The 27,063-nt window shown below is 35.4% G+C and overlaps 4 protein-coding genes across 4 annotated transcripts; 2 read left to right on the forward strand and 2 right to left on the reverse strand.

Annotated features, from left to right (window-relative positions):
- Positions 1 to 1,800: 1,800 nt before the first annotated feature.
- On the reverse strand, positions 1,801 to 4,150 carry LOC132182577 (transcription factor BEE 1). The gene is made up of 6 exons (XM_059595862.2): positions 3,731 to 4,150; positions 3,508 to 3,624; positions 3,303 to 3,368; positions 3,166 to 3,234; positions 2,984 to 3,061; positions 1,801 to 2,311 (listed from the first exon to the last, which is right to left on the reverse strand). The coding sequence occupies exons 1-6, from the start codon at positions 4,118 to 4,120 to the stop codon at positions 2,219 to 2,221; spliced, it is 813 nt and encodes a 270-aa protein (XP_059451845.2). The 5' UTR covers positions 4,121 to 4,150; the 3' UTR covers positions 1,801 to 2,218.
- Positions 4,151 to 7,814: 3,664 nt separating this feature from the next.
- On the forward strand, positions 7,815 to 13,838 carry LOC132181319 (alpha/beta-Hydrolases superfamily protein). The gene is made up of 8 exons (XM_059594486.2): positions 7,815 to 8,505; positions 9,292 to 9,336; positions 9,493 to 9,622; positions 11,056 to 11,125; positions 11,219 to 11,267; positions 11,654 to 11,751; positions 13,090 to 13,228; positions 13,460 to 13,838. Exons 1-8 carry the CDS (start codon positions 8,152 to 8,154, stop codon positions 13,604 to 13,606), a joined length of 1,032 nt encoding a protein of 343 aa, XP_059450469.1. The 5' UTR covers positions 7,815 to 8,151; the 3' UTR covers positions 13,607 to 13,838.
- Positions 13,839 to 15,382: 1,544 nt separating this feature from the next.
- On the forward strand, positions 15,383 to 18,462 carry LOC132181227 (small ribosomal subunit protein eS7). The gene is made up of 6 exons (XM_059594348.1): positions 15,383 to 15,492; positions 16,961 to 17,045; positions 17,135 to 17,208; positions 17,293 to 17,416; positions 17,764 to 17,946; positions 18,062 to 18,462. Exons 2-6 carry the CDS (start codon positions 16,971 to 16,973, stop codon positions 18,179 to 18,181), a joined length of 576 nt encoding a protein of 191 aa, XP_059450331.1. The 5' UTR covers positions 15,383 to 15,492; positions 16,961 to 16,970; the 3' UTR covers positions 18,182 to 18,462.
- A 2,124-nt stretch (positions 18,463 to 20,586) lies between these two features.
- On the reverse strand, positions 20,587 to 25,177 carry LOC132182367 (mannose-6-phosphate isomerase 1). The gene is made up of 5 exons (XM_059595596.2): positions 24,465 to 25,177; positions 24,088 to 24,255; positions 22,623 to 22,835; positions 21,561 to 21,827; positions 20,587 to 21,071 (listed from the first exon to the last, which is right to left on the reverse strand). Exons 1-5 carry the CDS (start codon positions 24,804 to 24,806, stop codon positions 20,760 to 20,762), a joined length of 1,302 nt encoding a protein of 433 aa, XP_059451579.2. The 5' UTR covers positions 24,807 to 25,177; the 3' UTR covers positions 20,587 to 20,759.
- Between the last annotated feature and the right edge of the window lie 1,886 nt (positions 25,178 to 27,063).

Genomic DNA, 27,063 nt, shown 5'->3' on the forward strand with positions numbered 1-27,063 from the left:
CAAACCCATATCTTTGGATCCAATGCATCTGCTATAGACTCCTTTAATATTGCTCCAAAAGTTATACTATATTAGTTGTTTTCAATCACTTCACAATTGAACTGGCAAAATCCATAAATTCTTTTTATCCATTTACTTGTGGGACACCTTCTTGCTAATCCTATTATTGGCTGTATTCATTTGTCATCATTGTTGAATGTCTGGCTGTCTCTCAGATGTAATCTGCATGTTTGAATCTGATGGGAAGTCGTCATTGGGTCTGCAAAATAGTACTGAAGGCCCAATAATTATTTGACAAACGATATTTTTGGATTTTCAAAAGGAGATATGAGCAAAGAAGGACAGCAAGAGCAATGCTCAGCCACTTACAATAAATGAGAAAGGAAACTTCAACCAGGAATTTTGTTGCTCACCTACCCAACTTGCAGAAAAAGAATAACATCTTTCTTTTACAGAAGTGACTTCCATGTATAGAATAATCACAGGATTGTGTCTCTCAATTTTCTTGTATAAATAGTCCATCATGTAATCATCAAACATCAAGAAAAATATACAGCTTGTACAAAGTTTTTCTTTAGTTGCTTATCTTGTTCGTTTTGTATCTCTTATTTCTAACATGGTATCAGAATATTGATATGATCTTTGAACGCCTATCATGTTCAAGCTCTAGCAAACAAAGCTTCTATTTTCTCTCTTATCGGGACAGGACTCCTTTGTTCCGAAGGTAGCAAAATCATGACGTTATCGTTGGTCAGAAAACGTCGTCATTGAAATCCATTTTCAATTTGGGTGTTTTTCTTGGTGAAGTGTGATATTTTTGCTTCCCCAATGTGTTTTTTTTTTTCACCGCGTGCAAACTTTCTAGAAGCCCAACGGTTACCAAGGTAATTTGGGCCGCGCAAACTTACGAGAGGCCCATGACCAAAGTCTGAAGCTTGTTTTAGCCCCAGGTGAGGGAATACCTGGAAGTCAATAAGACATAGTGCACCAGATCACTCTCGTGCCACATCATATAACCGCCCATAACCGTGCTCAACTACCCCCTTAGAGCATTCACATTGGCCTCAACAAATTAGTTTTTTGGCTATTTTAACTAGCAATGGAACAAAAATGCTCTACATCCGGCTCAATAAAATGACTAAGGATTTGTTGAGTTGTTATAGTTCTCAGTAAATTTGCTGAGCACTATAGCTCAACAAATCCTTATTTATATTAATAATAAAAGTAATCTTGCTCTCTTCCTTGGAAATATGAAAAGTAGATAAATAAATAATATTTTAAATTGGAAAGTGAAGGTAAATAGCTAAAATGTTGAGTCGGACGTAGGTGATTTGAAAAAGTAGATAGCTAAAATGGAAAAAATGTGTTTTTTAACTAAATATTTGTTGAGCCGGATGTGAGTGCTCTATTGGTCTAAGCCCATATTGCCACCTCATCCTGACGTGGTCCGAATGGGACATTGATTGAGGGTTTCTGGCCGTGGTCTATATTCTAGCTTCGTTGGAACGACGTCCAAAAGATACTTCACCCAAGGCTTACTTGCAGGTGTCTAGTCCGGATGGTTAGGGGCAAAATCATGATTTTTTGTGTAGGAGTTCGAACCTACATAAATAAATAAACACATAGATACACATAATCTCTCTATATGATTTATGTTACTTAGAATAGGCTTCTTCCTCTAAGTGTTTGGCGTGCAATCACAGTATCAACATTATGTAATATACATGATTATGGAATAGTAAATATCTACGAATTCTTTTTCTACCTTGCACACCAAGAGAAATCATGAACATATTAACCAAGTATAATGTGCTCACTAGTAGCTAGTTGAATATATAATGGATTGAAAATCATACAAGTGCCACATAATTTTGTCGACAAACTCATATGATTTACAAGCAATGTATCAGGCCCCTCAAAACCAATTTGTGCTTAATTAACTGTTCTTGCTGACATGGAAACATTGATACATAGGAGGCTACAAGCCACAATTTTCTTTTAGATGGTCAAAGGTATACAGCCCTTAAAGTTTACAAAGAGAGAAACAGAGATTACAGACTTTTTCTGTCTAGTTCTCGGCCCTACATGAAGTAATTCAAATATCAATAGCATGTTTTGCTAGCTAGTAATTGGAAAGAGACTTGTTTTGTGGGAGATAGGGGTAGGAGGCATATTCACGTGGCTTGCAGCAACTTCCGGAGTAAGGGCCATAAATCAGTCAAAGTGGCCATGTTGTGTGGAAGCGAGTTTGCTCTCCATATTGTTCCCTCCCCCCGTACTCCATGGTGTGTGCCTGGTGTGAGTTTGTCCCCTGCAGAGTTAAAACATTAAGCATCACTCATCTTAGAGCTACACTTGGACAATAATACATACACAAAAGTATATATATGTAGATATGCATAAACGGGTCAAATCCTTCGAACTCCGACTCGCTAATTTAGTGTTGGGTTTGTATCGGGTTCTTGTGTCATATCAAAAATTGTTATCGAGGTATGCATATAAGACTATATATGTCAACTCTAAGACCCGTTTAATTAAAAGGGTCAAACCTATTAATCCTAACTCGCTAAATTCATTTTAGGTTCATGTCGAGTCTGTGAGCTGTATCCAAAAATTTCAGCCGTAGATTCTATATATATATCTTCGAGTTGAAAGCCTCTAGACTGTTTGATCTTTATACTGTATTTCCCAACTGCAATTCAATATGTTAGGGAAATTCCACGTTGGATGGATATTGTCTTGGTTGTGGCTTTCTGTACATTTTGAGTTTCTTTTTTGGTGGAATTTATAATATGATATAAGAACCAGGTTTTTTTCTTTGTTGAACTCCACTTTTGGATGTATCTTTTAACATAACCCTCCTAAATCCTAATATGTTTGTTCTCGAAACAAATTAAGCTCCCCAACCTTATTTCAACTATTAGCAAGTTGGTCCAATGAAAATTAGAAATTACAAGTTTTCAGCAATTGTTTGATAAAGTACCTTTGCTTTTGCCGTTTCATCTGTCAACGAGACCAAGCTATAAGAAGAGCATGCAGCTGCAAGCTCCGTGGAAAGAAACTGAATTTCAGGAAGAAAAGAGAAGAAAAAAAAACCTTTTATTTGCTAGGCTTTAGATTTTAATATAACACAATTACAAATCACTTTCTTTCTTTCTAGCTCACCTCAACCTGATTCTTGAGTGAATGCACATAATTGATAATTTCATCTAACATCACCGCCATTCCCATTGCCTGTGAATTTCCAGTCCATGTTATAGAATATACACAGCATACAAATACACACAGAAAACAAAATTTACCTTGTGGCATCCAGGAACAAGGTCTTGCAAGCATCTCAACTTGTAATTGATTTTCTGCCTTCTCACCTGATACAAAGAAATGGTAATGATTTTGCACTTAGACTCTTCTCAATTCATGTTTTCTCCAGTCAGAACAACAGATAATAATCAATATCTATTGATTTTGCATACATTAATTCGACTAATAACATGCAAATATAAATACCCTTTCTGCTAAGCTGTGACTATCAGTAGCTTGACCTCTTTTTGCTCTAACATGAATGACTTCCTCTTGTTTGTCTTGTTCTTTCTCATTGCTCCTCTTCTTTCCTTTCTCTAAGCTCTGCAAATATCAAACCATAAATTATAAACCCAACCTTTTCCATAGAATGACAAAGGTCAAAGTTTACTAGAAAGAAGAGTAAATCAAATTAAAAAATGAAACGCACATTCTTTTTGGCAGAGTTACTATTATCTTTCAACTCTCTAGAAGCTGTTGAAGGAATGCTCTCTGAGCTGCTTGTTGATAGTTCCAATGCTTTTCTCTTCTTTCTCTCATGGAAATCATGTCTTGTTGAAGTGATGGTATGGACAATTGGCAGTTCATTTAAGCAACTGGAATATGAAGTACCTGGAAGATCATGAGCCAATAAGTCTGCCTGAGATTCAGGTTGTTGGAAGCCCAAGAAATTATCCACTGTGAACTCTGTAATATTGAAGTTCCCCATCATGCTTGCATTTGGCTGAATGAACTGGTTTATCGTTTCGATATCTGTATTTATTTCTGAGAAGGGTATGGAGGGTTTAAAACATTGCAAATCTTGTTCAAACTCAGCCATGGTGTTTAGATTATGGAGGGTTCCAGTGTGCATTTTATAGACAAAGGTTCATTATTGTGTTAAAATGTCTAATTTGGGTTTGGCTTATTACCATGTGGGTATCAGTGTAATTATGTTTTCCTTTACACTTAAGGAAGTAAGAGAGGGAAAAAAAAAGGCACATGGGAGCTCAAGTGGCAGCTTCATTTTCTGAGATTGATATCCTCTGGTAGGGTCCCTGCAAGGGATATACATGTATCCTTCCAGTAATGAGAGCCAATATAAACTTTTGGAGTTGGTTTGATATGTTTGGATATACAATAAAGTGGTTCTTCTTTAATTTCTCTCTCTCTTTTTTTTTTTTTCTTTTTTTTTCCCAACTTCTTTCCAAAAGAAAATGATAAAGTTTGGAAAAGTAAGGAGGAAGATAAGAAAACATTCATGGATGTTCATTCGGTCCTCTTTTTTATTTTGTCTTTCTTTTTTTTCTTTTTTTTCCTTTTCTGGTCTTGCTAGGGTGTTCTGGACTAATTTTGAGACAAGACTTAATCCCTATCTAACTAGGCTACCTCTAAACAGAACTCAAAACACAAGACCTTAAACATGTTGGTTATTTGCAAACGAAATGCTATTCATAAATTTGAAGGAAAAGAAACATTCAAGTTGTTTGTAGGAGCATTGGAGATTTGAGCACTCTTAAAGAAGTAAACAGAGAACCTAATAGCTTGTATAATACTCCATTTTTCATAGATAGGGAAAACTTGTTGAAGCTCTGGTAGCATTAAATACTGTGTCACCTCCTACCTGTTAACCTACCTGTTGAAACTAATGAGTCAAGAGTTCATCTCCACAACAAACCCTACAGGATAGGATAGCATCTGCTTTCTATTTATCTTAAATTGCATAGCTTTGAATTTCAAATGTTATATACTTGTATTCATACTCTTTGTTGAAATAATGATGAAGCTCTGATGATGTGTTGACGTTTGTGAGGAAAACTAAATTACATAAATAATAGCGGAAGCAAGAGAGAAAAAAAATAACACAAAAAATTTACAGGTGGTTTGGTGTTAGACATCTACGTCCGCCACTTTAAAGTTGGCCTGACCCAACCCTACACATTGAACACACGGCATGACTAGGCTGGTCAACCGATCTCATCAAAATTAATCTCAGCCGTTCATTTTGCCACACAAGCCCAATCTAACACGTGTCACCTTAACATCTCAGTCAATCGAGGCCTGTGGATAAGACATAAATTTTCAAGTTTCATCGCCGCTTTTCGGTCCTTTCGACCTAGCGCTTATGGGCATAATAGTGCTCAACTCATTTCTTAAGTTTTATAATTGTGCTCAACTGTAGAGTGTCTCGAAATAGTTGGGACTTGAGACAGAAGGGCATGGCTGGCAGAAGTAAGGTGAAAGATAATGGAAGTATGACATAATATGTGTTCATGGATATGTGTTCCCTCACCATGAATGACAAACCAAATCTTGTGCTTAATTTCGCACAATAAGATAGACTTTGCATATACGTGTGATTATATGGACAAGAATTGTAAGCATATATAGTGGTAGGTCATAGGTGAGATTACATGATTGAGGTATGCAAGGAAAGTTGATGAAGTGGGATTCTGCCTTGATTTGGTGTTTCCTTAATTGGCGATTAATTGATTTGCGGCTGACTCTCCTGCCAACATGAAAGGACGAAGCTCTCCAAATCAGTCTTGAGGAAATATCCTCTAATTCATTTCAAATAGTGTCAAGTGTCTATAAACACTTAAATGACACATAAATTTAGTCTAAATTAGTAAACTGCTATTAATGATATTAAGAATTTAGGCCTCGTTTGGTTGGCAGAATGTCTAGTCCATTGGAAAAGGATTAGCTATTACTGGGAATAGAAGAGTGTGGAATAGATTAGCTATTCCTATTCATTTGTTTGGTTGTAACGCTGGAATAAACTAGCTAATCCTATTATTTTGTTTGGTACAATGCAATATGTTGGTGAATGAAATCATATTGTGATCAAATTTTCTAAAATACCCTTATAATACAAATACAATTTATATTATTAAGGACTTTCATATTTTATTTTATTTTATTTATTTATTTATTTTTTTAGAACGTAAACAACTTTACTATAACTTCTTTTTCCTTTTTGTTTTTAATTATGTCAGGTATGTGGCCTTTTTTTTTTTTTTTTTTTTTCAATTATGCTACAAAATTATTTATATAAAAAAAATATAGTTGGAGAATGTACAAATAATCAAAAGAAATCAAAAAACAGATTCTATATTTGTATTTTATAAAAACCTTGCAAATTCTGTTTCTCCATCAAAGAAAAAAAAAAACTGAGAAAAAAGAGATACGAAGAAACAGAGAAAAAAAAAAAAGGTACATAAATAAAAAGACAGAGAAACGGAGAGAATAAAATCAGAGAGAAACGGTACAAAGAAGAGAGACAACATAGAGAAAAAAAAAAAAAAATTGTTTGCACTTGCAAAAATACTGTACCAAAAGAATCAGAGAGAAAATAGAAAGAGAGATAGAAAAAGAGAGAGAACGAAATATATAGACAGAGAAAAGAGAAGCGGAGATATATATATATATATATAGAGAGAGAGAGAGAGAGAGAGAGAGAGAGAGAAATATAGAAGAATCAGAGAGAGAACGAAATTTAATCCCACAAGTGGAGTTTTTTTGTGGCAATTTACACAATTAACTTAATCACACAGGAAAGGATTAGTTAAGCCACTCATTTTTGAGTGGCTTAGCTAACCCTGTGTGTATGAGATTAGTAGTCCCATGGGAATAAACTATTCCCAGGAATAGAGTGTTACCAAACAAATGACTAGCTATGCCTAGTGTTAGCTAGTCCAATCCAAAGGTCTATTCCGCAAACCAAACGGGGCCTTAATGTACATTTTAAATGTTTATAGACACTTGACACTATTTTAAATGGGTTGAATGATATTTATTCCAAACTGGTTTGGAGGAAATTTCTGTCCGAACTTTTATAAATTATAATTAATGGTCAAAATAACTCAAATCTAAGAAATCTAAATCTTCCATATCTTCAGTTTCTTCTTTGTCCCCTTGTTAGAAACTTAGAACAATAGAACCAGTTTAAATAACCCTGCCCACTTGGTTATCTTGTTTAATCACTTTCAATATGTTGAATTGTTGATGGCTATAGGGATATACGGAATAGGATCCTCTCCATTTCAAAATCTCTCTATTTTTTTCATTTAGTACATTTTGAAGGGTAGTGTTGTCCAAAAGTTTTAATGATAGTAGTACATTAAATGCAATACCCTTCAAAATATACTAAATGAAGGAAATTGAGAGATTTTGAAATGGAAAGAATCCTTTTCCGGGATATACGGAATAGGATCCTCTCCATCTATACTTGCACAACAATAAATGATATTTGGCATTCTTAATTAAGTGTTCATCTTTTAGCATTTTTATCTGAGTGATAGGGCATAGATCGGGGAAAGGACAAAGAAACATATATTAAAATTACATTATTTCATCTAGCTGTGATTTTTATTGTCACATTAGATAATAAGCAATTGGTACTTGAAAGTAAATGTAAACAATTATCTTTATTTAAAATATATGTATTTTTTTAAAAAAATATTAATTAAATTTTTCTATAAATTTAAATATAAGTTTTTTCTCAATTTCTTTTTCCACCGCTGTCACCAAGTGCTTCTGCTGCTTCTTCTTGACCGTTCTACATGATTCTTCGTCGATTTCTCTTGATTTTTCTAGGATTTTCTTGTCGATAGCAATCGATCTCTTCCGTGGAGGTTCTGCTAGAGAGAAACATCGAGGGATGTTGAATATAAACACCACGCCTCAAAATTAATTTAGTAATGTTGAGTTTAATGTAGGGTGATTTTTTTTTATGGATCTGGTAAAAGCACTGGTAGATTTACAGCTGCGGTAGTTTCCAAGAAACAAAGAAGTCAAAAATTAGATAAAACCAAAGCAAAAGCTGTGACGGTGAGTGGGGAATGTGTGTAATAGCTCAATTTCACGGCAATGGCTGCTCTTCTCTCGCTCCAGACCAAATCCCTTCCTCAACCAACACTTTGCTTCCCAAAAATGACAATGAAGCCCCGGGCTGTCCTCAACGGAGCTCGGAAAATGCCGGTACCCTACGAGCTAAAGCAGGGACAGGCCCGCATTTTTCATCAGCTCCCTTCTGGTCTGAACATGGAGGTCATTGTGCAGAAGGGTGTTGTAGACAAGGACCCAGATGAGAGAAACAATGAAAACCCACCTTTGGTTTTTGTCCATGGAAGCTACCATGCTGCTTGGTGCTGGGCCGAACACTGGCTTCCATTTTTTTCAGGTTGTGGGTTTGATTGCTATGCTATAAGCTTGCTGGGTCAGGTGGGTTCTCTCTCGCTCTCTCTCTCTCTCTCTCTCCCTGCATTTTTCTCCATTCTTGAAGCTCTGTTTGTATAAATTTGTGGCAATATGTGATTTTTTTTTTGGGGGGGGGGGAATAGCTATATCTAAGATGCTGGTGTTAGCTCTATCTTCTTTCTTGGCGTTCAATTGGTTTGAGTTTCTGTGTCACTTTTCAGTAAGTTGGTAGTGGTTCGTTACTCAAGCTGACTCTTTTTTTGAAAAAAAAGAATTACCCACAATCTTTATGTGTTAAAATTTGCAAATGAGAAATAATGTATGGAACATGTGCTAGGGAATTTGATGACCCATATTTGTTTAATCCTTTCTCCATTTTGAGAAAATGTGGAAAGAGAAAGGAACTATATGTTTCTAAAGGAATTTGATGACCCTTATTCTAAAACTCTAAAATTTTGAATTTTAGAATTTTCATCATTAGTCTTAGCAAGTACAGTTCTGAACCTTCTCAGCCTATATGTTTCTAAAGGATATGTTGCTGAGCCAGCACGGTTCTCAACCTATATGTTTCTAAAGTGTACATATGTGTAGCTATATGGAAATCTAAAGTTCCTTTTAATGATCATCTGCTTTTCAAGGTGATTATATCATTAATGGCACCAATGCAAAACAGCACTTCTCTAAAACCTGAATCTTTTTTTTTTTTTTGTTTTGGGCCGACTCTGGAACCTATATCAAACTACTGGAGTTACTATATTGTTTGTATGCAAATGTGGGGCTGATTTGGTATTTCTTATTCTTCTTGGTCAGGGTGAAAGTGATGCACCTGCTGGTTCTGTTGCTGGCACTCTTCAGGTATTTTAGCTCTCCATTGGAAAATGACTCCTTCAAAACGATAATTTTGATTGTGGTCATTCGTTGTTTTGTATATTCCATTGTTTCCATACCGGATATTATGTTCTTATTTTTCTTTTTCTTTTTCTTTTTTTTTCACCGTAAATTCTGCAGTAGACGCATGCAGGTGATGTTGCTGAGTTCATCAGGAATAAAGTATTGTCACCACCAGTGTTGCTTGGACATTCATTTGGAGGGCTTATTCTTCAGTATTACATTGCAAATATGAAGAATAACCAGGCTTCAGGTAATCTTTTAATTGGTTCACATTTATTTGATGAAGGTGAAGCAATACTCTAGATGGATGAGGCAAGAAACAATAAAGTTGTAGAATTAGAAAGTGCATTTTAGATCTAACTCAATTCACGTCTGCCTGAAAATATTTAACTGAAATAAAGCCAAAAACAGTTTACAAATATTAACTACAATGATAATCAATTGTAGTGTCAGTTATTATTATTGATAATCGATGGCTATGTTGATGCCTCGGTTTCACCCACTACAAGAAAGCAAAATTTTAGCAGCAATCAAAATCAATGTTAAAACCTTTGAAAACCACTGGTAGAAGTTATAGCAATGGTTGGAGAAACCGCCTCCAAACATCTCATGACTTCCACAATTTATCTGTTGCTATAACAGCAGTTTAGGTGACCACTGGGATTTTTTTTTTTTTTTTCCATAGTGGTGGTTGGCTATTGTGGCAGTTTGTATATGGGTTGCGTCCCTTTGCGCTTTTGATATATAATACTTTTACTTATCAAAAAAAAAAAAACCACTGTTATAGAGTTTTTGAAGGAGAACAAAGTATACTATCTTATTCTTCGAAGTATTTATAGCATTCTCTCCCTCTATGTTAAGATTCATCCATATGATATACTCCCAACCATCTTTGATTTTGATAAATGCAAATCTTTCTCCTGCAGTCACAAAAAAACACAATTGTTAAAACTGAGGTTAACAAAAATAAACGACTTTCTAAAATAATTTTCTGTAATGAAATTGATAAGTACTAGAACCCGAAACGAGCCCCATTTCCAGTGAATTAGTGCAAGCTACGTTGCCAAAAAAAACTAAACAAGTAAAAAAATTAAAATACATAAGAAACAAGAAAAACTCAAATTGAGAAATATGAAGAAATTCAAAAAATTTAACAACATCAATTTACCATTCGTAAGACCTGGACAATAGGCACATCAATCTTCAACTTCGAGCCTTATCAACCTAATCAAGCATCAACTTGAGGATCTATTATCATCCACAAAAAGAAATCTATTAAGTTTTTTTTTTTTTTTTTTCCAAAATAAATCGTGATTTTATTTTACAATTTAATCATTGATTGCAGAATTAAAAATAGAATGCATTATGATCCCACGTCAATGACCCACAGCTGGTGTTGATGTCAGAAGATCAACTCCACTAAACGGAGTAATCCTAATGACAAAACCCATGGTTTATATATAGTTATTTTTTCCCTGTCATTTTTAGTCTAGTTTTCAATTACTTTTGTGTCAAACAACCTTATGCACTTGAAGATAGAAAAAAAAATTGGAAAGCATAAATAGTTCCTACAGAATGCCTAGGAATAAACCAAATATGAAAATCTCATATTCCTAGGAATCCTATCAGATTTACATTCCTCACTTTTTTTCCCTTCTTTATGCTGACTGGACTTTATTCTAGGAATGGAAACTTTTTACCCCAAGCTTACAGGAGCTGCTCTTGTCTGCTCTGTACCTCCTTCTGGTAATAGGTGATTTTTTCTACTGTCTCATGTTTATGATATTTTACTTTTCTTTTACACGAACCAAGCTAGGACTGAATTTCTTCAAATTTTTTTTTTCAGTGGGTTAGTGTGGCGGTATCTCTTCTCCAAGCCTATTGCTGCTTTTAAGGTATCTACTTTCACTCTTTTGAGAAAAACAACATGGGTGCATCCTTTTCTTATTTATGCTCACAAACAACTGTTTTGAGTATCTTAGCTATACATCTAGAATACACTGGTGGTTACACGTTTGCCATAGGACTTCATAGAGTTGCATGTCTCAATTCATTATCTTGAAGAATGGAGGCTTAATTATGTAAAGAATGTTTGAAGCAAAACTTACATTGTTTATGTTTTTAGTAATCCATTAAATACTTCTAAATGCCGTGCTTGATCTTGCAGAAAATATGAGAACCTCTCAATCAATGTCTTCATTTTACTTTCATGCGCATTCTTACAGTAAAAATGAAAATCAGTTGTTATTGACTCAGACACAATCCATATGAACTTGAGCAGGTAACACGCAGCTTAGCAGCAAAAGCTTTCCAAACTTCTCTTCCTCTTTGTAAGGAGACTTTTTTCTCTGCGACAATGGAGGATCATCTCGTTCTACGGTTTGTTTTTTACCACTTCTCTTGAAGTCCATAGGCAGTTTGTTTAAAATTGCATTGAACAAGATACTTTATATCTTTAACTTTGAACCTTAGTTTGTGTATTGACATGCATATATTGCCTTGATAAACTGTTTCTGCATTGGAAAGTTGAGTGATGGCTTGTACCTTGAGTCAATGTCTACCAAACTCACCCTACCAGAGCTAATAGGTGAACCCTACTTGCAATTTTTTTAAAAAAAATTGTATATTCTTGTATAGAACCTCACTGGTAAGGTAAGATTTTTTTTTAAAAAAAAAATTGAAACTTGGTTGTATTATGATATGGCTTGAATTGATTGGTGGGTGCATAGAGCATCATGCATGACATCCACACTATAGTATATCCCATTATTGATTTGTGTGGCAAAGCTAGCCCTATGTTGAAAGGGTTTGTACTGATACGTTTTTCACTATTAGCTGACTTTTGGTTCAATGTTGAGGACTTTCTTCTGCCCTTCGTATTCGTCCTGACAAGGAACTAAGAGATATATAAAGTGTGATTGGTGTGTGTCGTTGAGTTTGGAAATTGAGAAAAATTTAAAGTAGAGTGAATTTGGGATTTGAATTTTACAGGAGTTTGTGATTCTATTGCACTCATGATCCAAGGAAGCTTTATACACATCTGCACTATATCCCAAAAGGACTAGTCGTAGTTACAAGTGGACCTTTTGAGAATCATTTATAAAGCCTATTTTCACCTAATAAACAACCAATGTGGGACTGAACACATGCCCGCCTTCACAATTCAAGTACTGTGTTAACTCTAACATTGGGTAAGTGTATCGTGAAGGCATGTATGTCCAAAGTACCATATTAATTGTGTAGAATGTGGAATATGACTTTATAAGTGGTTCCAAAAAGTTTCAATTGCAACCATGACTAATCATTTGGGGATATAGTGTAAATATGGCAAGAACTTTTTTGAATCATGGCAATCTTAATCTGCCTACTTTGATATTGACCAATAATTCTTTTGAGCTACTAGCCATCCATATTTAAAACTATTATGTTGACCAATAATAAAATACTAAATAACGTTGGTACCCATTAACTAATAATTGGAACTCAACTTGGTCTGATTTCCTACACTATATATATGGCCACTGTTAGGTTCTATTGATCATACACATGAACCAGAACCATTTTCACTATAGTATGGGTCTCATGGAGAAAGGTTGTATTATATTTATTTGGCATTCCTTTTAGCCCAAGAATTATGTATTTTTTTATTTTATTTTTACAGATCTTTATACTGTTTTTTCAATGGTGGATCTTATCTTCAACTTTTGTTTTCTGCAGTTACCAGGAGCTAATGAGAGAAAGTTCAAGGATGCCATTGTTTGATCTGAGGAAGCTGAATGCATCACTTCCAGTTCCTTCAGCGCCAAAAGGTTCTATTGAGGTTCTTGTGTTGGGTGCAAGTGATGATTTCATTGTGGTAAGCCAAAGTTTTAACACTTAAATTCATACCCACCTGCTCTTTTTTTTTTCTTCTTCTTCTTCTTCTCTCTCTCTAATTCTGTGACAGGCTCTGCCATTGCTGATCCTACATAACAGTCTCGAATCCACTGCTTCAATAATGCCTGTTTTTTTAACTCTTCCACTTAAGACTCTCCTTTTTAGTTCATTTGCTTTGGACCTGCTTTGATCGAGTCGAAATATTTTGTAGGATGCTGAAGGTCTCAATGAAACAGGCCGGTTTTATGGCATGTCACCAATCAGTATTGAAGGGGTTGCTCATGACATGATGTTGGATTGTTCATGGGAGAAAGGTGCAAAAGTTATCCTATCATGGTTAACTGCTTTAAAAAAATAGGACCGATATGACTGGGAACAAGCACACATTTTGTCCAATATATGATATCTGGCTTGCTTCCTTGAGTAGCTCATGTCAAGAGCCACACAAGTGCCAATTAAACTGTATTTATATCTTTCAAGTATTTCAATCTTCAGGCATCTCTCCCTTTTGTTACACTGGGGAAAAAAAAAACAGAAGATCGGAATTTTGGGGCTCTTTGGGTAATTAAGTGTTAAACATTTTCGATCAATCGTGAAACACTTTATTGTTTTGTGTAAAATAGTTTACATGTACACTTTCTCAACCCCCGTGTGCGCGCCAACATGTACACTACGTCTACGGCACACTCTGGACACTACATCTTCTGATGACTTCAACCCCTTCCCTTCGGAGACAATTGCATGGAAAATCCGAAAATGTTTTCTGGAAAATATTTTCAGTATGAGTTAAAAATGAAAAATGTTTTCAGGATGACAATTATACACTAGAAGATTTGTAGTTTTCTTGTAAAATGTTCTGCAGCTGAAAATGTTTTATGTCGAAACAAAGTTTAAAATTGTCCGGTCCCAGCGGTGTTTATATATCAATTCAATATAAGAGCTGAGTGTAGGTTCATGTATGTTCATTTGCGGTGGCAATTATACGGCTAATGGCATGTTTGAGATTGTGTTGGAGAGTTTAAAAAGTACTTTTAGTATATAAAAAGTTGTGCCAAACAAAAGTTGGTATATTTGGTAAAAAAATTTAGAAATACTTTTTTTTTTTAACTCTAAAAATGACCAAAACGAACTTTTGACAAACGCTTAAAAATAAAATTTTTGCCAAAAAAAATGTTTTTTTAACTTAAAAACTCTATATCTCAAATGCAATTCTAAAAAAACTCAAGAGCATGTTTGAGATTGCATTTGAGAAATAGAGTTTTTAAGTAAAAAAAAAAAAAAGCGTTTGGGCAAAAGATTCATTTTTAAGCTTTTGTTAAAAGTGCGTTTTGGTCATTTTTACGTTTTTTTATCTTCAAAAGCACTTTGAATTTTTTTTACCAAACGTTTTTTTTTTTTTTTTTTTTTTTTTTCAAACGAATTTTTAGGATGTTAAACGCACTTTTGAGGTCCACAAACGCAATCACAAACAGACCCTAAAACTAAAATGTATAGCAAAAATAAAAAAAACAAACATTTATTTTGATGAAATATGGGCCATTAGTTTGTATTATAGAAGATGTTTGAGTAAGCCGAATCCAAATATAAAATTAAAAAAAAATAAAAATAAAAAGGAAAAAAAAATAATAATAATAATAAGACTACGAGAGGGTCTTTTGTGTGATCAACCCACTCAGAGTTTAACATATCAGTATTGAAAAAAATTTGCAAAAAAAACATATGAGAGCAAAATATTGGATTGTTTCTCTCAAACAACACACGCATGCTCTGCCACCACCCATGCTGCCTCATATTGCCTTCAGCGGAGAGAGAGGGAGAGAGGTCCCGCTACTAGGGGGTGATTGTGGGAGAGAGATTCGGCCACTAGGGGTGGATCGCGGCCACCCCCAGGCCACCCATCGGGGGTGGCACGCCCTCATGTGCTGTTGCTTCTCCCCTCATCCTTCTAATTTTTCTTTTAACTTTCATTCTTTTTAATGAGAGAAGAATTATTTTGGTATTCTGTTCTCATTTTAAGTTTGTGTAATAAGCGGACGTGGCAGTTGCTGAATGGTGTGTACAAAATTCCTCCTTTATGCACTGGCTACACTGAAATTATTCTCTTCCACAACGCCTTTCACTCCTATAAGCTTGTCCTCATAAAAGCCTAGCTTCCACTCGCTCGCCTCGTTGTCCACAAAGCTTGAAGCCTAGGGGTTTTTCCTGAGCGCAGCAGAGCTTTATCGGCCTCGGCTTCATTTCACGGTGCGTACCTAAAAGAACAAAAGGGTTGCCTTCTTTTCCGTTTTCTTCAACTGGGTCGTAATTAAATTCTTGTATTTTTGTCTTGAGTCTGTGATTCAAGCTCTTGCCTTTTTCTATTTGAAAATGGTAGTGAGGTTCTGTTTGGTTCCCTGAAAAATTGAGGGAAAATAACGAGAAACTAGCTAATGTTGATGAGTAACTTTATAGAAGTAACTGTATACACTTGGTGTTGATATTGTCTTCATGGGGATCTGATGGGTTAACGTAAGTATTTATTTTCTAAGGCCTGAATAAATATAAGAAGTCTTTTTTTTTTGATAAAGAAAATATTGACATGAGTTGATACATGGGATTTCTTTCTGTAAAAATAGATGATATATAAGCTAATTTTTGCTTGTTTAGTAATTTGGATTTATTGTTGTTGTTTCAATGAAGATTCTCGTTAGAGATGATATTTGAGTTCCGCTATTACCATTTAATCATGAATATCGTATTGTTAATGATATTACTTTACATTATGATCATTTTTATGGTTGTTATTTGACTTGTTTATCCATATAGAATGGATTGTAGTGCTTGGAATATTGGTTTAACAAATTAAATGTCAATGGGTTTATGTGTGTCTGTTTGTAGATCAAAATACATTTTAAATAAAACATAAGCAAGTAGTTGCGATAATGGGCTCATCATTTTGGATCCTGTTTTAATGATGCCCTTTTCATATTTTTAAAGGGGGGTTTTGATATTTGGTTCCTGAGTACAGTGAACAAAAGAAATAAGAAGTTTATCTACATTGTTTCTTGTTCCTGCACTAAACAAAAAGAAAGAAAACTTCAAGCAAGCCAAAGAAATCTATTAGGTTGACTGGAGATTTTTGTTTCTTTCAGGTCTTTTTAGATGGATTTCGAGACTTAAAAACTCTTGTTCAGTTGTATTTATATACATGTGGGTTGTTAGCTACCACAAAAGCATAAAGGCTCTATATTTGCAACTGCTCTATATTGAAGTTGAATGTTCATTTGGGGATCAAAATGCTGTTAGGGTATGTGACTGGAGTATAGAGTACACCTTCTATCTTAATTTATCGATCAATCAAATTCTCTCTTTTCAGTTGTTAGTTAACCTTTTCTATGAAGTATGAAGCATAGTTGAAACTTTTTGGGGAGCCCATTGTAAAATTATCTACCATCTTGTTAGGGAATGTTTCATGGATGTTTCTTTTATTGGAAAAAGAAAATGTAGGAAATCTTTCACATTCTGAACAACCTAACATCACCGACAAGGTTACTGCCAATAGCCTCATTTTGGAAGCTGTTGAAAGAACACTAGTGTGTTAGTAAGGATGTGATTAACTGTAAAGAAGTATATAGAGATAATAATCCATGTTCAACTGTTTGTTTTTCTCTTGGTATATTAATGGTCCCTTCCCTAGATTAGCGTAAATTTACAAATCTTGCCCATTCATCAGGTCTGTGAAGATGTACTCTTCAAGGAAGAAAATCCACAAAGACAATGATGTTGAGCCCACTGAATTTGAGGATACCGTTGCGCAGGTTAGATTTTGTGCCACTTTCTAATAGCTGGTGTTTCATAATCTCTGCCAATACAATATATTAAAATTTAATGCTTGGTGTATATGCAGTACCTATTTGATTTGGAGAACACCAATCAGGAGCTAAAAAGTGACTTGAAAGATCTCTACATCAATTCAGCAACGTACGTGCTCCGACGAGTTTTGTATTTTCTAATGGTTTGTAATTTTTTTTACTAATTATGAGGATAACCTATTTAATTCCACAGTCAGCTGGATGTTTCTGGAAATCGCAAGGCAGTGGTGATATATGTTCCCTACAGATTGCGGAAGTCCTTCCGCAAGATTCATCCTCGCCTTGTCAGAGAACTGGAGAAAAAATTCAGTGGCAAGGTAATGTGTTATTCTTTTTATTTCTATGCATTCTCATTGATAATGTGATTTGTTGTCAATGTCCGGACCTTGTTTGGCAAGTGACACAGTGTGATGCTATAATGTGTTTTCTATTAACTTTCTTTAACAATGTAAAATAGTCAGAAGTTATGTTATTGTGATTTTTAACAATAATTTTGAACATCACATGGGATAGTGTGGTGTGCAAAGGGTGTTGGCAATTTGCTCTGGGAATTAACTTTTGAACTTTGAACTCCATTTCATCTTAAATGTGGCTTGATGTACCATATCTTTGTTGATTAACACATCGTTAGTGAATTTTTTGTTGCATTTGTTACTTTTGGCAGGATGTTGTTGTGCTTGCTACCCGCAGGATTGTCCGACCACCAAAGAAAGGCTCTGCTGCTCAGCGACCACGCTCCCGCACACTAACAGCGGTCCATGATGCTATGCTAGAGGATATAGTGCATCCTGCTGAGATTGTTGGCAAACGCATCAGATACCGAATTGATGGGTCCAAAGTAATTAAGGTGATTGCCAAATTTAGTGCTCTAGCGATTGAACGGATCGATGAGTGCAAAAACTGATTTATTTATTTTTGTTATCATCAGCCATCCTAATTGTTGATGTCTGTTCTCGTGTCAGGTTTTCTTGGACCCCAAGGAGCGGAACAACACCGAGTACAAGCTGGAAACCTTTTCTGGTGTCTACAGGAAGCTTACTGGGAAAGATGTAGTATTCGAATATCCACTTAACGAGGCTTGAAAGGGATGCTATCGTCGGTTTTTGTGTTTTGGCACTGCTATTTCATTTTAGAGTTACTATAATTGCATTTGAGTAGGATTCTGCATAAAAATTTTGACACCTTGATATTTGGTTTGATGTCCTTTACATAAGACCAATGCTACTGGTGTGAACCTCCTTCTCTCGATGTGCGTAATTCTGCAAGCCAAGGATGTAGAACTATCTATTTAGTTCGAGTTTGGTTGTAGTTTTATCTGCTATCATCAAATAGGGTGATAGTAATGAAGTGCTCTTCAATAGTAGTCTTATTTTTGTGATGCATGTGCTAGATAAATGAGTAATCTTAAGTATTCAACTTTCATCTTGCTCATCTCATCTCATTGGGCTAATGTGAAAGGGCTTGTCGGTTCTTGGATTATTTTATTTTTTAATAAAGATTGATTTAAGAGTTGATGGCCATCGTTACATTAGCCTATTGAGATGAGACTTAAGAGAATGTGGCATTGCTCATTGTGTTTAGTGTTTTTACCGGGTTGTACTCTGTTTTGCCTTGCATTTAATTCGGTTTTAATTTTGGATTTTGAAACCATTAGAATTCCAAGTAGTTGGCTCCTTATTGCCCAACATTAGCATCCAATATTAGTTGGTTGTACATGTAATGGGAATTGGATTCTCTCGGTTTACCTTCTTTTTGTAAAATTATAGTATCACCTTCATTTTTTATTTTATTTTTTACAATTTTTTAAAAGAACTTTCTCCTCTTTTGTTTATTTAAACGGGAGAGGATCCAATTTTCATGAAATAGGAATAAAGGCTTTGAGCAATCTCTTTCGGCTAGTTGAATGGGATGAACAACACTTTCTATGTCACATTGTGAGTAATGTTAGGTGTCACATTTTCATCAAAATGGAAATGCTTTTTCTTTACATTTTTGTGGGGATAATGAATGGTTCTCCCTTTCACTCATTGTAAAAGAAAAACCTTTTCACCTGGATGAAATCTAGATGAAAAGGTGGTATCTAGTATTACTCATCGAAACTATTGGTGACCTTAAAAAAAAAAAAAATGTGGTCACGAGAAGGAAAACTCTTGCTTTTACATGAAAGAAATTGGGAGTATTAGTCACAAAAGATAGCTGCCGGGCAAGGTAAAAAGTATATCATAATTGTGCCATGCTACTATTTTTGAGATTATGCAATTTACTTAAAAAATAAAATAGACACAATTTATATGATTAGCTTGTCACATGAGAGAGCGGCTAATTCACTATATTGAAAGCTCACTCCGTTCATATGACCTTTATACTAGAGACTAGTTTTGTTTTGTTTTTTTAATCAATGGAAAGTGTTGTTTTGTTTGCTTGCTAAAATGAAATTAAAACATTATGTTACTTTCATCTCATGTATGTTAATGTACATTCAACCTTTCATTCATAAGATTATCAACAATAGTTGTTTACTTGATTGGAAATAGATTGGCTAGCAAAGTGGAAAACATAGGCAGTGTTTGCCAATGGCCTGAGTTGATACTGTAGCATTTTTTTTTAGGAATATGTGTTTGATTAGTTTTAGTGAAAATATTTTGTGGGAAAAAGTGAAAAAAAAAATTATATGCAAAAATGTAAAAAAATTGTTTTGTAGTGATTTTTTTATTTGAATAATAATAATAAAAAAAAGATTGATGTGGTATAAAAAGTAGAGATGTTGGGATTAATTTTGAGGTGAAAAGATTTCTTTTTTGGGATTGAGGGAGGGCCTGATACAATACCAGGTACCAGCCACTGTACCAGGCCCAGGCTCTTGGCAAACACTGCCATAAGCTCTTGTTTTGAAGTGTTTTTATTGTTAGTTTGAAAAAAGTATTTTAATGTGATGTTAAGGTGAAAAATGATTTTGTGCTTTTTAAGAATATTTTCTTTGTTGACTTATTTGTTTTTTGTTTTTTTTTTTTGAGAAAATAAAAAATAAAAACAGAGGACAGCAAAAATGTTAACAAAAGTAGCCAATTTAACTTCTGAAGCAGGACATAAGAGAAAAAAAGGTATATATTCAAGAGATTCTCTCTCTATTTCACAAAGAGGACAAGTAATATTGTAAACCTAGAATGAGAGTGTCAATTTCATCATCATTTTGAGCATTTCATTCATTGGAATTAGGTTTGCTTGCTTGCTTGCATTTGTTTGCATAATATGAGAATTATTGAGCAGTCAAATCGATCAAGATTTGCTAAGGTCATGGAAATTCCACAAACTGATAGTGCGAATGCCATTGGCTTGGATTTATCATTAAATCGAGACTAATATCCATGGTTACGTTGATTTATATGAAACGTATGGAGGGTGTATCTGTTTCACCAAATATTTGCAGACCAAAATATAAAACGGGTAAAGATTTCAATGAAGAGTAAAAAAACCTGCAAGATCTTACTACCAAAATAATGACTCTTTATTCCTTTTATTTTTACTATAACTCATTGCTCATGCATGCAAATACATGAGCTGATGTTACGTAATAGAGACATTTATAAACAACATTGCAGCATTATGCGCGCCAAATAAATTAGTTATTTACTTTTGACCTAAAGCAAAAGAGGTGCTCTTCTATTGAAAAAACCTGCTGTTCACTCCAGCCCTATACAACTGCAATTCTGATGCGCTTGTAATGCTAATCTCAGTGTTAGCAGGTGCAAAAACAACATCTCCCTCAGTAACCACAACACCTTTCAATGATCCGGCATGCATTACTCCCTCCCCAACCATGACCAAGAAAACGGACGGGCCTGGGACGGCAGGAAAAACTGTTGATGCCCCATGGGGAAGGATACAGCGATCAACCTCAAATTCATCGAAAGGTGGCAGGTACCTTGTTACATATGAATTCACAGGAATTCCTTGCAGGATTTCAGGCAAGCCCTGCAGCAGAGACAAATATTGTTTTTTTTATTCATGTCTTTGTCCTAACATGCAGTCATGCAAGTTTTTCTATCAAAGGAGTTCTAGTATCCTTCAGGCGAGTTGGAAAAGATTACAGTAACTTCACTTGTTTCCTTGCACCAACAACAGTGAAGCTGCAATTAGCTCAACATCAATTTACTCCATTTAAAAAGGGGACCAAGGTATAATGAGCATGAGAATACGTTTATCCACCGGCAGGTCTGTCAGAACATTAATTGATTCCATACTATACAATGACCAAGATTCTTGATGACTAGATTGAAATAAGGGTGGGTTGAAATAAATCCATAGAACCCCACATCGAGGCCAAAAACACAGATCACAAGTACTAGTGGATAAATTGCTTGATGAACTCTGTCTACAAGGTTGCCAAAGGAAATATCTAGTTCCAATAATACAAATAGAACATCCAATCAAAACATGATCATACTCGAATAGATTCATTACCTGTTTGTATGTGAGCATGGAACAAAGAGTTTGGACATCTCGGTGCTTGGGAGTAAGGCCAGCCCGCACAACATTGTCTGAAGTCGCCATGCATTCGATGCACTCACCAAATATATATGCATGGGGTTCATTTGCCCCAAGATACAATGCTTCACCAGGATTAAGCTTCACATAATTAAAAAAGAATGCTGATATGACACCAACATCACCTGGATATTGCTTTTCTAACCGCAACACCAGCAGTTCCTTGTCTGTTAATTGCCTCACCTGAAGGAAAGGAAAAAGAAAGGTCTTACCAGTAAACAAGAAGATGTGAAGAGAGTGACAAAAAAAAAAAAAAAAAGAAAGTTGCTCATCATCTCAAAAAAATGTGAACTACCCTGTCATCTTAAACTATCTTCTGATAAACCTACCTTTGCATTTCATGTTATCTCTATGCATGTTTCCCTCACAAATATCAAGTTGATCAGAGAACAAACGCCATCACATCTTGAGTGTTGAAAATTGACATTTATTCATATAAAGCAAGGTAAGTTAAGAATTCAAGAGATATAATCAACAGATCGATTTAATAATGGGCAGTTTGGCACGCATGGTGGGGTACATAGGGTGCAGTTGATCCAACTGTGGGTTCACAAAAATGTATAACTATTGAGTGGTGTGTATGTAGCTGAAGTTTACACTGGCACAACTCTCTCTCTCTCTCTCTACCTATACATATTGCAAGCTCTATAAGTTGAGATAGATTTAATCAAACTCTGTTACCAGTATTTTCTTCATGGCCACCAGTGACTACAACCTATAACTTCCATTAAGGAGACTAACTATGCCAACACCATTTATGGTCATTTTTGGGTTGTAAGACATCAAACTTAACAGGTTTTTCTAACATGGTAGTTTTCTTGTCATATGCAGCAGGAAATGAGTATCTGCTTGGAGGGTACGCATAACAATCAAATCACTCTACAGGATAAGAGCATAAAGAACTCGAAGAAAAAAAAAATCCTACTTATAAAGCCAAAAACAGTGGAAAATTAGTAATGAGTAAAATTTCCAACTGACCTGACTTTCTTTGTGCAGGCGACTTTTTATCTTGGATACTGCTTCTGTTATTCTCCCTTTACTAGCCAACATGAGTTGGGTGAAAGTTGATCGCAGAACAGATTTTGCTTTTTCCTCCTCATCCTGCTCGTCAAGATGCAAGATTCGGTTTGCATCTGCACTACCAACTAGTTCTACAATCTCAGGAACATTACGAAGCACATCCTTGAGTTCCTGGAAAGAAAATAGCAAGTTGTTCCAAGTAAATGATAATGACTTTGGGAATCATCAATATGTTTGCAAATATAGAATACAACCAAGTTTTAGAACCGAAAATGGGAGGAAGAAATTGCAGACCCAGCAGCAGAGAGAGCAACCCCAGGGGGGGGGGGGGGGGGGGGGTTGAGGGGGATGCACATAGTCAATTGAAAAAAATAATAATAGGAATGCCTTTAAAAAGTCAAGTTTGTTTACAGTTGGAGGAAATAAATCTCCATCAGATCTGCTGCACAGACTCAGATGGTTAATGTGTTTATCCTTCTCCTATCCAGGTTTCTTTGGAATTGCATGCCATGAAACACAAGAAACTATCACTAGTATGAGCCAAATCTCAACAGCTAGAGCAGATGGGGCACTGAAAAATAAATCAACTGGAAAATATATGAACCTAGACCCCTGGCCAAATTAGAGCATGGGTTTCAGGAAGCCCATACATGATGAAAATCCTACTTATGAAAACACTCTGTGTGTCCCACACACCGCACTAACAATCCCCAGGCAGAAGTAACCAGTCTTCAGCAATGATGGGATGACACATTTCTTTTTCTTTCTCTCTCTCTTCCCACATAAGAAAATACTGGGAAATCCACGTTTGCCATAAACTGTCAAGATCAGAGCAAAGCTGGTTAATGGTTAGGGATTCATCTTGCAAGCTGAAGTGCCACGCAAGAAACCCAAGGGAACTACAAAGTAGTCAATGGTTCTCCATGAATCTCAAACAAAGAAATTTACGAAATTTGTCACAGTACCATGTAACAACGTTCTTCCAAATTATAAACATTTAACTAGGGATTAGATGGGCATCACCAAAATCATGAATCAATCATCTAATGAGTAGAAGTAAAATAAGTGAAATGTAAGAAAATAATAATAATAATAAAAAAAAGTAAATAAAAAAAAAAAAAAAAAACGAAGGCAAGAATGAGGAAGATAATACAACAAGGTACCAATCAGGATTTATAATTGAATAAAAAAGGTACAGTCTTATCCATTTTGAAAGTAACCTATTACAGTCATTATGCCTTTATGACAATCAAGTGGTGAGCCACACCAAGTTCATAAATGCCCCCATCATCCCAAAATTCTTCACAAACAAACAATGCTGAACTTAGTGCTTCGATCCAGAATACCAGCAAAAAAAGAATGAAAGAAAGAAATATCTAGTCAAAGATCCACATATGCAAAGCAACCTTGGAGTTCATAATACCTCAAGGCTGATAAACCCACAAAGGGCCTCAAACTCCGTTATTGCCAAAGCCATCTCGGGCTTGTGATTATCGTCCTTGTACACATCCGGCCGCGCCTTATGCATCGTCCTCGCCAACTCCTTATCGGGATGCGCCTGTATTGACAGCGCTTTTGCCACTGAAAGCACCTAAAGTCCCATCAAAGAGTCAAAATCCCACACCACGCACACAACTTTTCCATGAAAAACACAAATTCACATAAAACCCCATGTATATTTAACATAAAAATCGCAAAGTCCATAAGAATCAGACCCCAAAGCCCAACCAGAAATTCCCCAAAACAAAGCAAAATGCATCAAACACAAATTTTCATTCACACAAACTCGTACAATTGTACCTTGAACAAAAACGGGAGATCACAGCCCCACTCGTCCAAAACCTTATCACCAAGCGCACCAGGGTTCTCCAAGACCCAGGACTTCAAGCTGACACCCTCTGACCCGACCGACACGCCATTGTCGACGCTTGTCTGGACCACGAAGGAGGGCCCGGACTCGTGGGTGCCCATCCATAACTCCGCATAGGGCTTGTCCGGCTGGATCTCGGACCCCGTGTTCCGAGCAAATAGGCCAGCCACCCGCGAGTGCTGACCCCGACGGCCCCAGTCGTAGCACTGGACCGAGCACCGCAGCCTCTGGAGCTTCCTCTGCTCCCTCAACAACGAAGTTTGCGAATCCATTGGTGGAATAGAACGCGTAAAAGGGTCTATATATACACAACTAGCCGTAGAGGTGGTGCGGGAATTGGTGGTACTGGTATATGCTCGCCATTGGGAAAAAAGTTTGGGCCTGGTTGCCGCTTTTTGAAGCACCTCGAGAGAGGGAAATAGCTTGGCAGAGAGAAAGAAAGGGACCCCTGAGTAAAGACGAAGTTTTTTGACGAAGAGATAGAGATACAGAGAGAACGTGGGGTCTCTCTAGTCTTATATTTCTCCTTCGCGTCTTCGACGAGATTAATCTTCGCTGAATCAACGGTAAAATATGGCGTATCTTACAATTTGGAGCGAGAATAAAGGGATCGGAAGAGAGCCAGCCACGACATATGGCTACAGCCGACAGAATGTGTGTTGAATCGTTGGGAGTTATGGGGATAATTTATAGCGGCGAGAAGGACACCGACAAGGATTACTGGATAAGAAGCTTTGAATTTGTACTAGAGGCATGACAGCGACGATGAATGCAAGAGATTCCGCCGTTATAATTAAAGAGAGGACTGTTGGGTCGGGTCGGGTTGGGTCGGTGGAGAATCTTTCAAGATTTTGATGCCTTGTTGCTTGGGGCGTGATGTGATGGTGTGGTGAATTAGTCAGTGGTCAATACCTTCTACGGGATGTATGGGACCCATGACACAACATCACATGGCCATCCGATTAGCATTTTGGGTCAATTGGACAGATCTTACGAAAATCTAGACTGTCATTTTCTTTTCTTTTTATCTATAAAAATAAATAAAAATAAAAAATAACTTCCCCAACCTTTTTAAACTTTCAGGCCTTTTAAAAACATTCTTAAAGTTTAGGAAAAATTACATTTATACTCTTAACTTTGGGACGATTTATAATTTAATATTTAAAGTTTTAATTTGGACAATTTACTCTTAAAGTTTTAAATTTTTACAATTTGACTAATATTATTCTAACATTTTTATATTGCCCCTAATTTTTTTTTTTATTTAAAAAAAAAAACAAATTTGAGGGTGCAAAAATGGCCAGATGGCCAAAGAGCTGGCTACGGCCGCCCCGAATTTTTTATAAAAAATTAAAAATTATAGACAATATGAAAAGTTTTTGATACAATTAGTCAAATTGCAAAAATTTGAAATTTTGGGGGGTGAATTGTCAAAATTGAAATTTTAGGGTCGAATTGCAAATCACTCTAAACTTTGGGGGGTAAAATATAATTTTTCCTAAAGCTTAAAAACTTTCAATTTTATCCTTAGAATGCTCAAACTTCTAATTTGATACAATCTACTTCTTCGGTTATGATTTTGCGTTAAATCCTATGAAAAATAATAAAATACCCTCAACTTTTTATTTTTTATTTTTTAATTTAACAGGAAATTATGAGTAAATTTATAATTTTATAAAAGTTTCAGGAGTATAAAATGTTATTTCATCAATTTTAATGTTGTTTAACGTCAAACCCTAATAGAACGCGTACGTAGATTACATCAAACTAAAAATTTCAAGGGATGAAATTAAATATTTTTGAATTTTGAAGGGTATTCTCAAAACACGAGAAAATCATGAAGCTTTTGTTAAGTTTTTCCAAAAAATAATACATCATACTTTATAAATTTGAAATGAATAAAATAATATTTTTTTAATATGTCCGTACAAGAAGAATGAGAAGATGATTCAAACTAGAGATCTCCGTTTAATGATATGATAGTTATTTCATTGTTTAGTTTGGGTCGGTAGACTAGTCGTGACCACCCACATGGCGCATTAGGGGAAACAATAATTAGAATTAGGGTATTTTAAAAGATTTGGACAACATATAATTTAATTCCAATTAAATTTTTTTTTGTGAAGAATATTAATGGTTATACTTATCCATAGTAGCCCAATAATTCATAGGGATGGGACCAAGACAAATAACACGTGCATTGGGTTATAGTTTATGCTCGTATGACAAGAGATTTTTTAAAAATAATTTTGAAGGGTGAACGTGATTCACAAGATTGAGCATCTTTTTTTTCCTTTTCTTTTAATTTTTAATCCCAAAAAAATATATGTAAACATGGGCATTTGATGTAAGCATGAAATTAACTAAAAAAATGTATATAAATTTATACATCTTATAACTAAATGGTTTGTGAAGTTGTGATCTTAAACATTTGATTTTGATTGATAACCCTTTGGTTTGACTTGTGAACAGTTTTCTCCTAAAATCATAAGATGGAAGATCATGCTGGGGTGGCAGGATTGGTTTAAT

This window comes from Corylus avellana, chromosome 5, assembly GCF_965113065.1.
Source record: "Corylus avellana chromosome 5, dhCorAvel1.hap1.2, whole genome shotgun sequence".
Taxonomy (NCBI): Eukaryota; Viridiplantae; Streptophyta; class Magnoliopsida; order Fagales; family Betulaceae; genus Corylus; species Corylus avellana.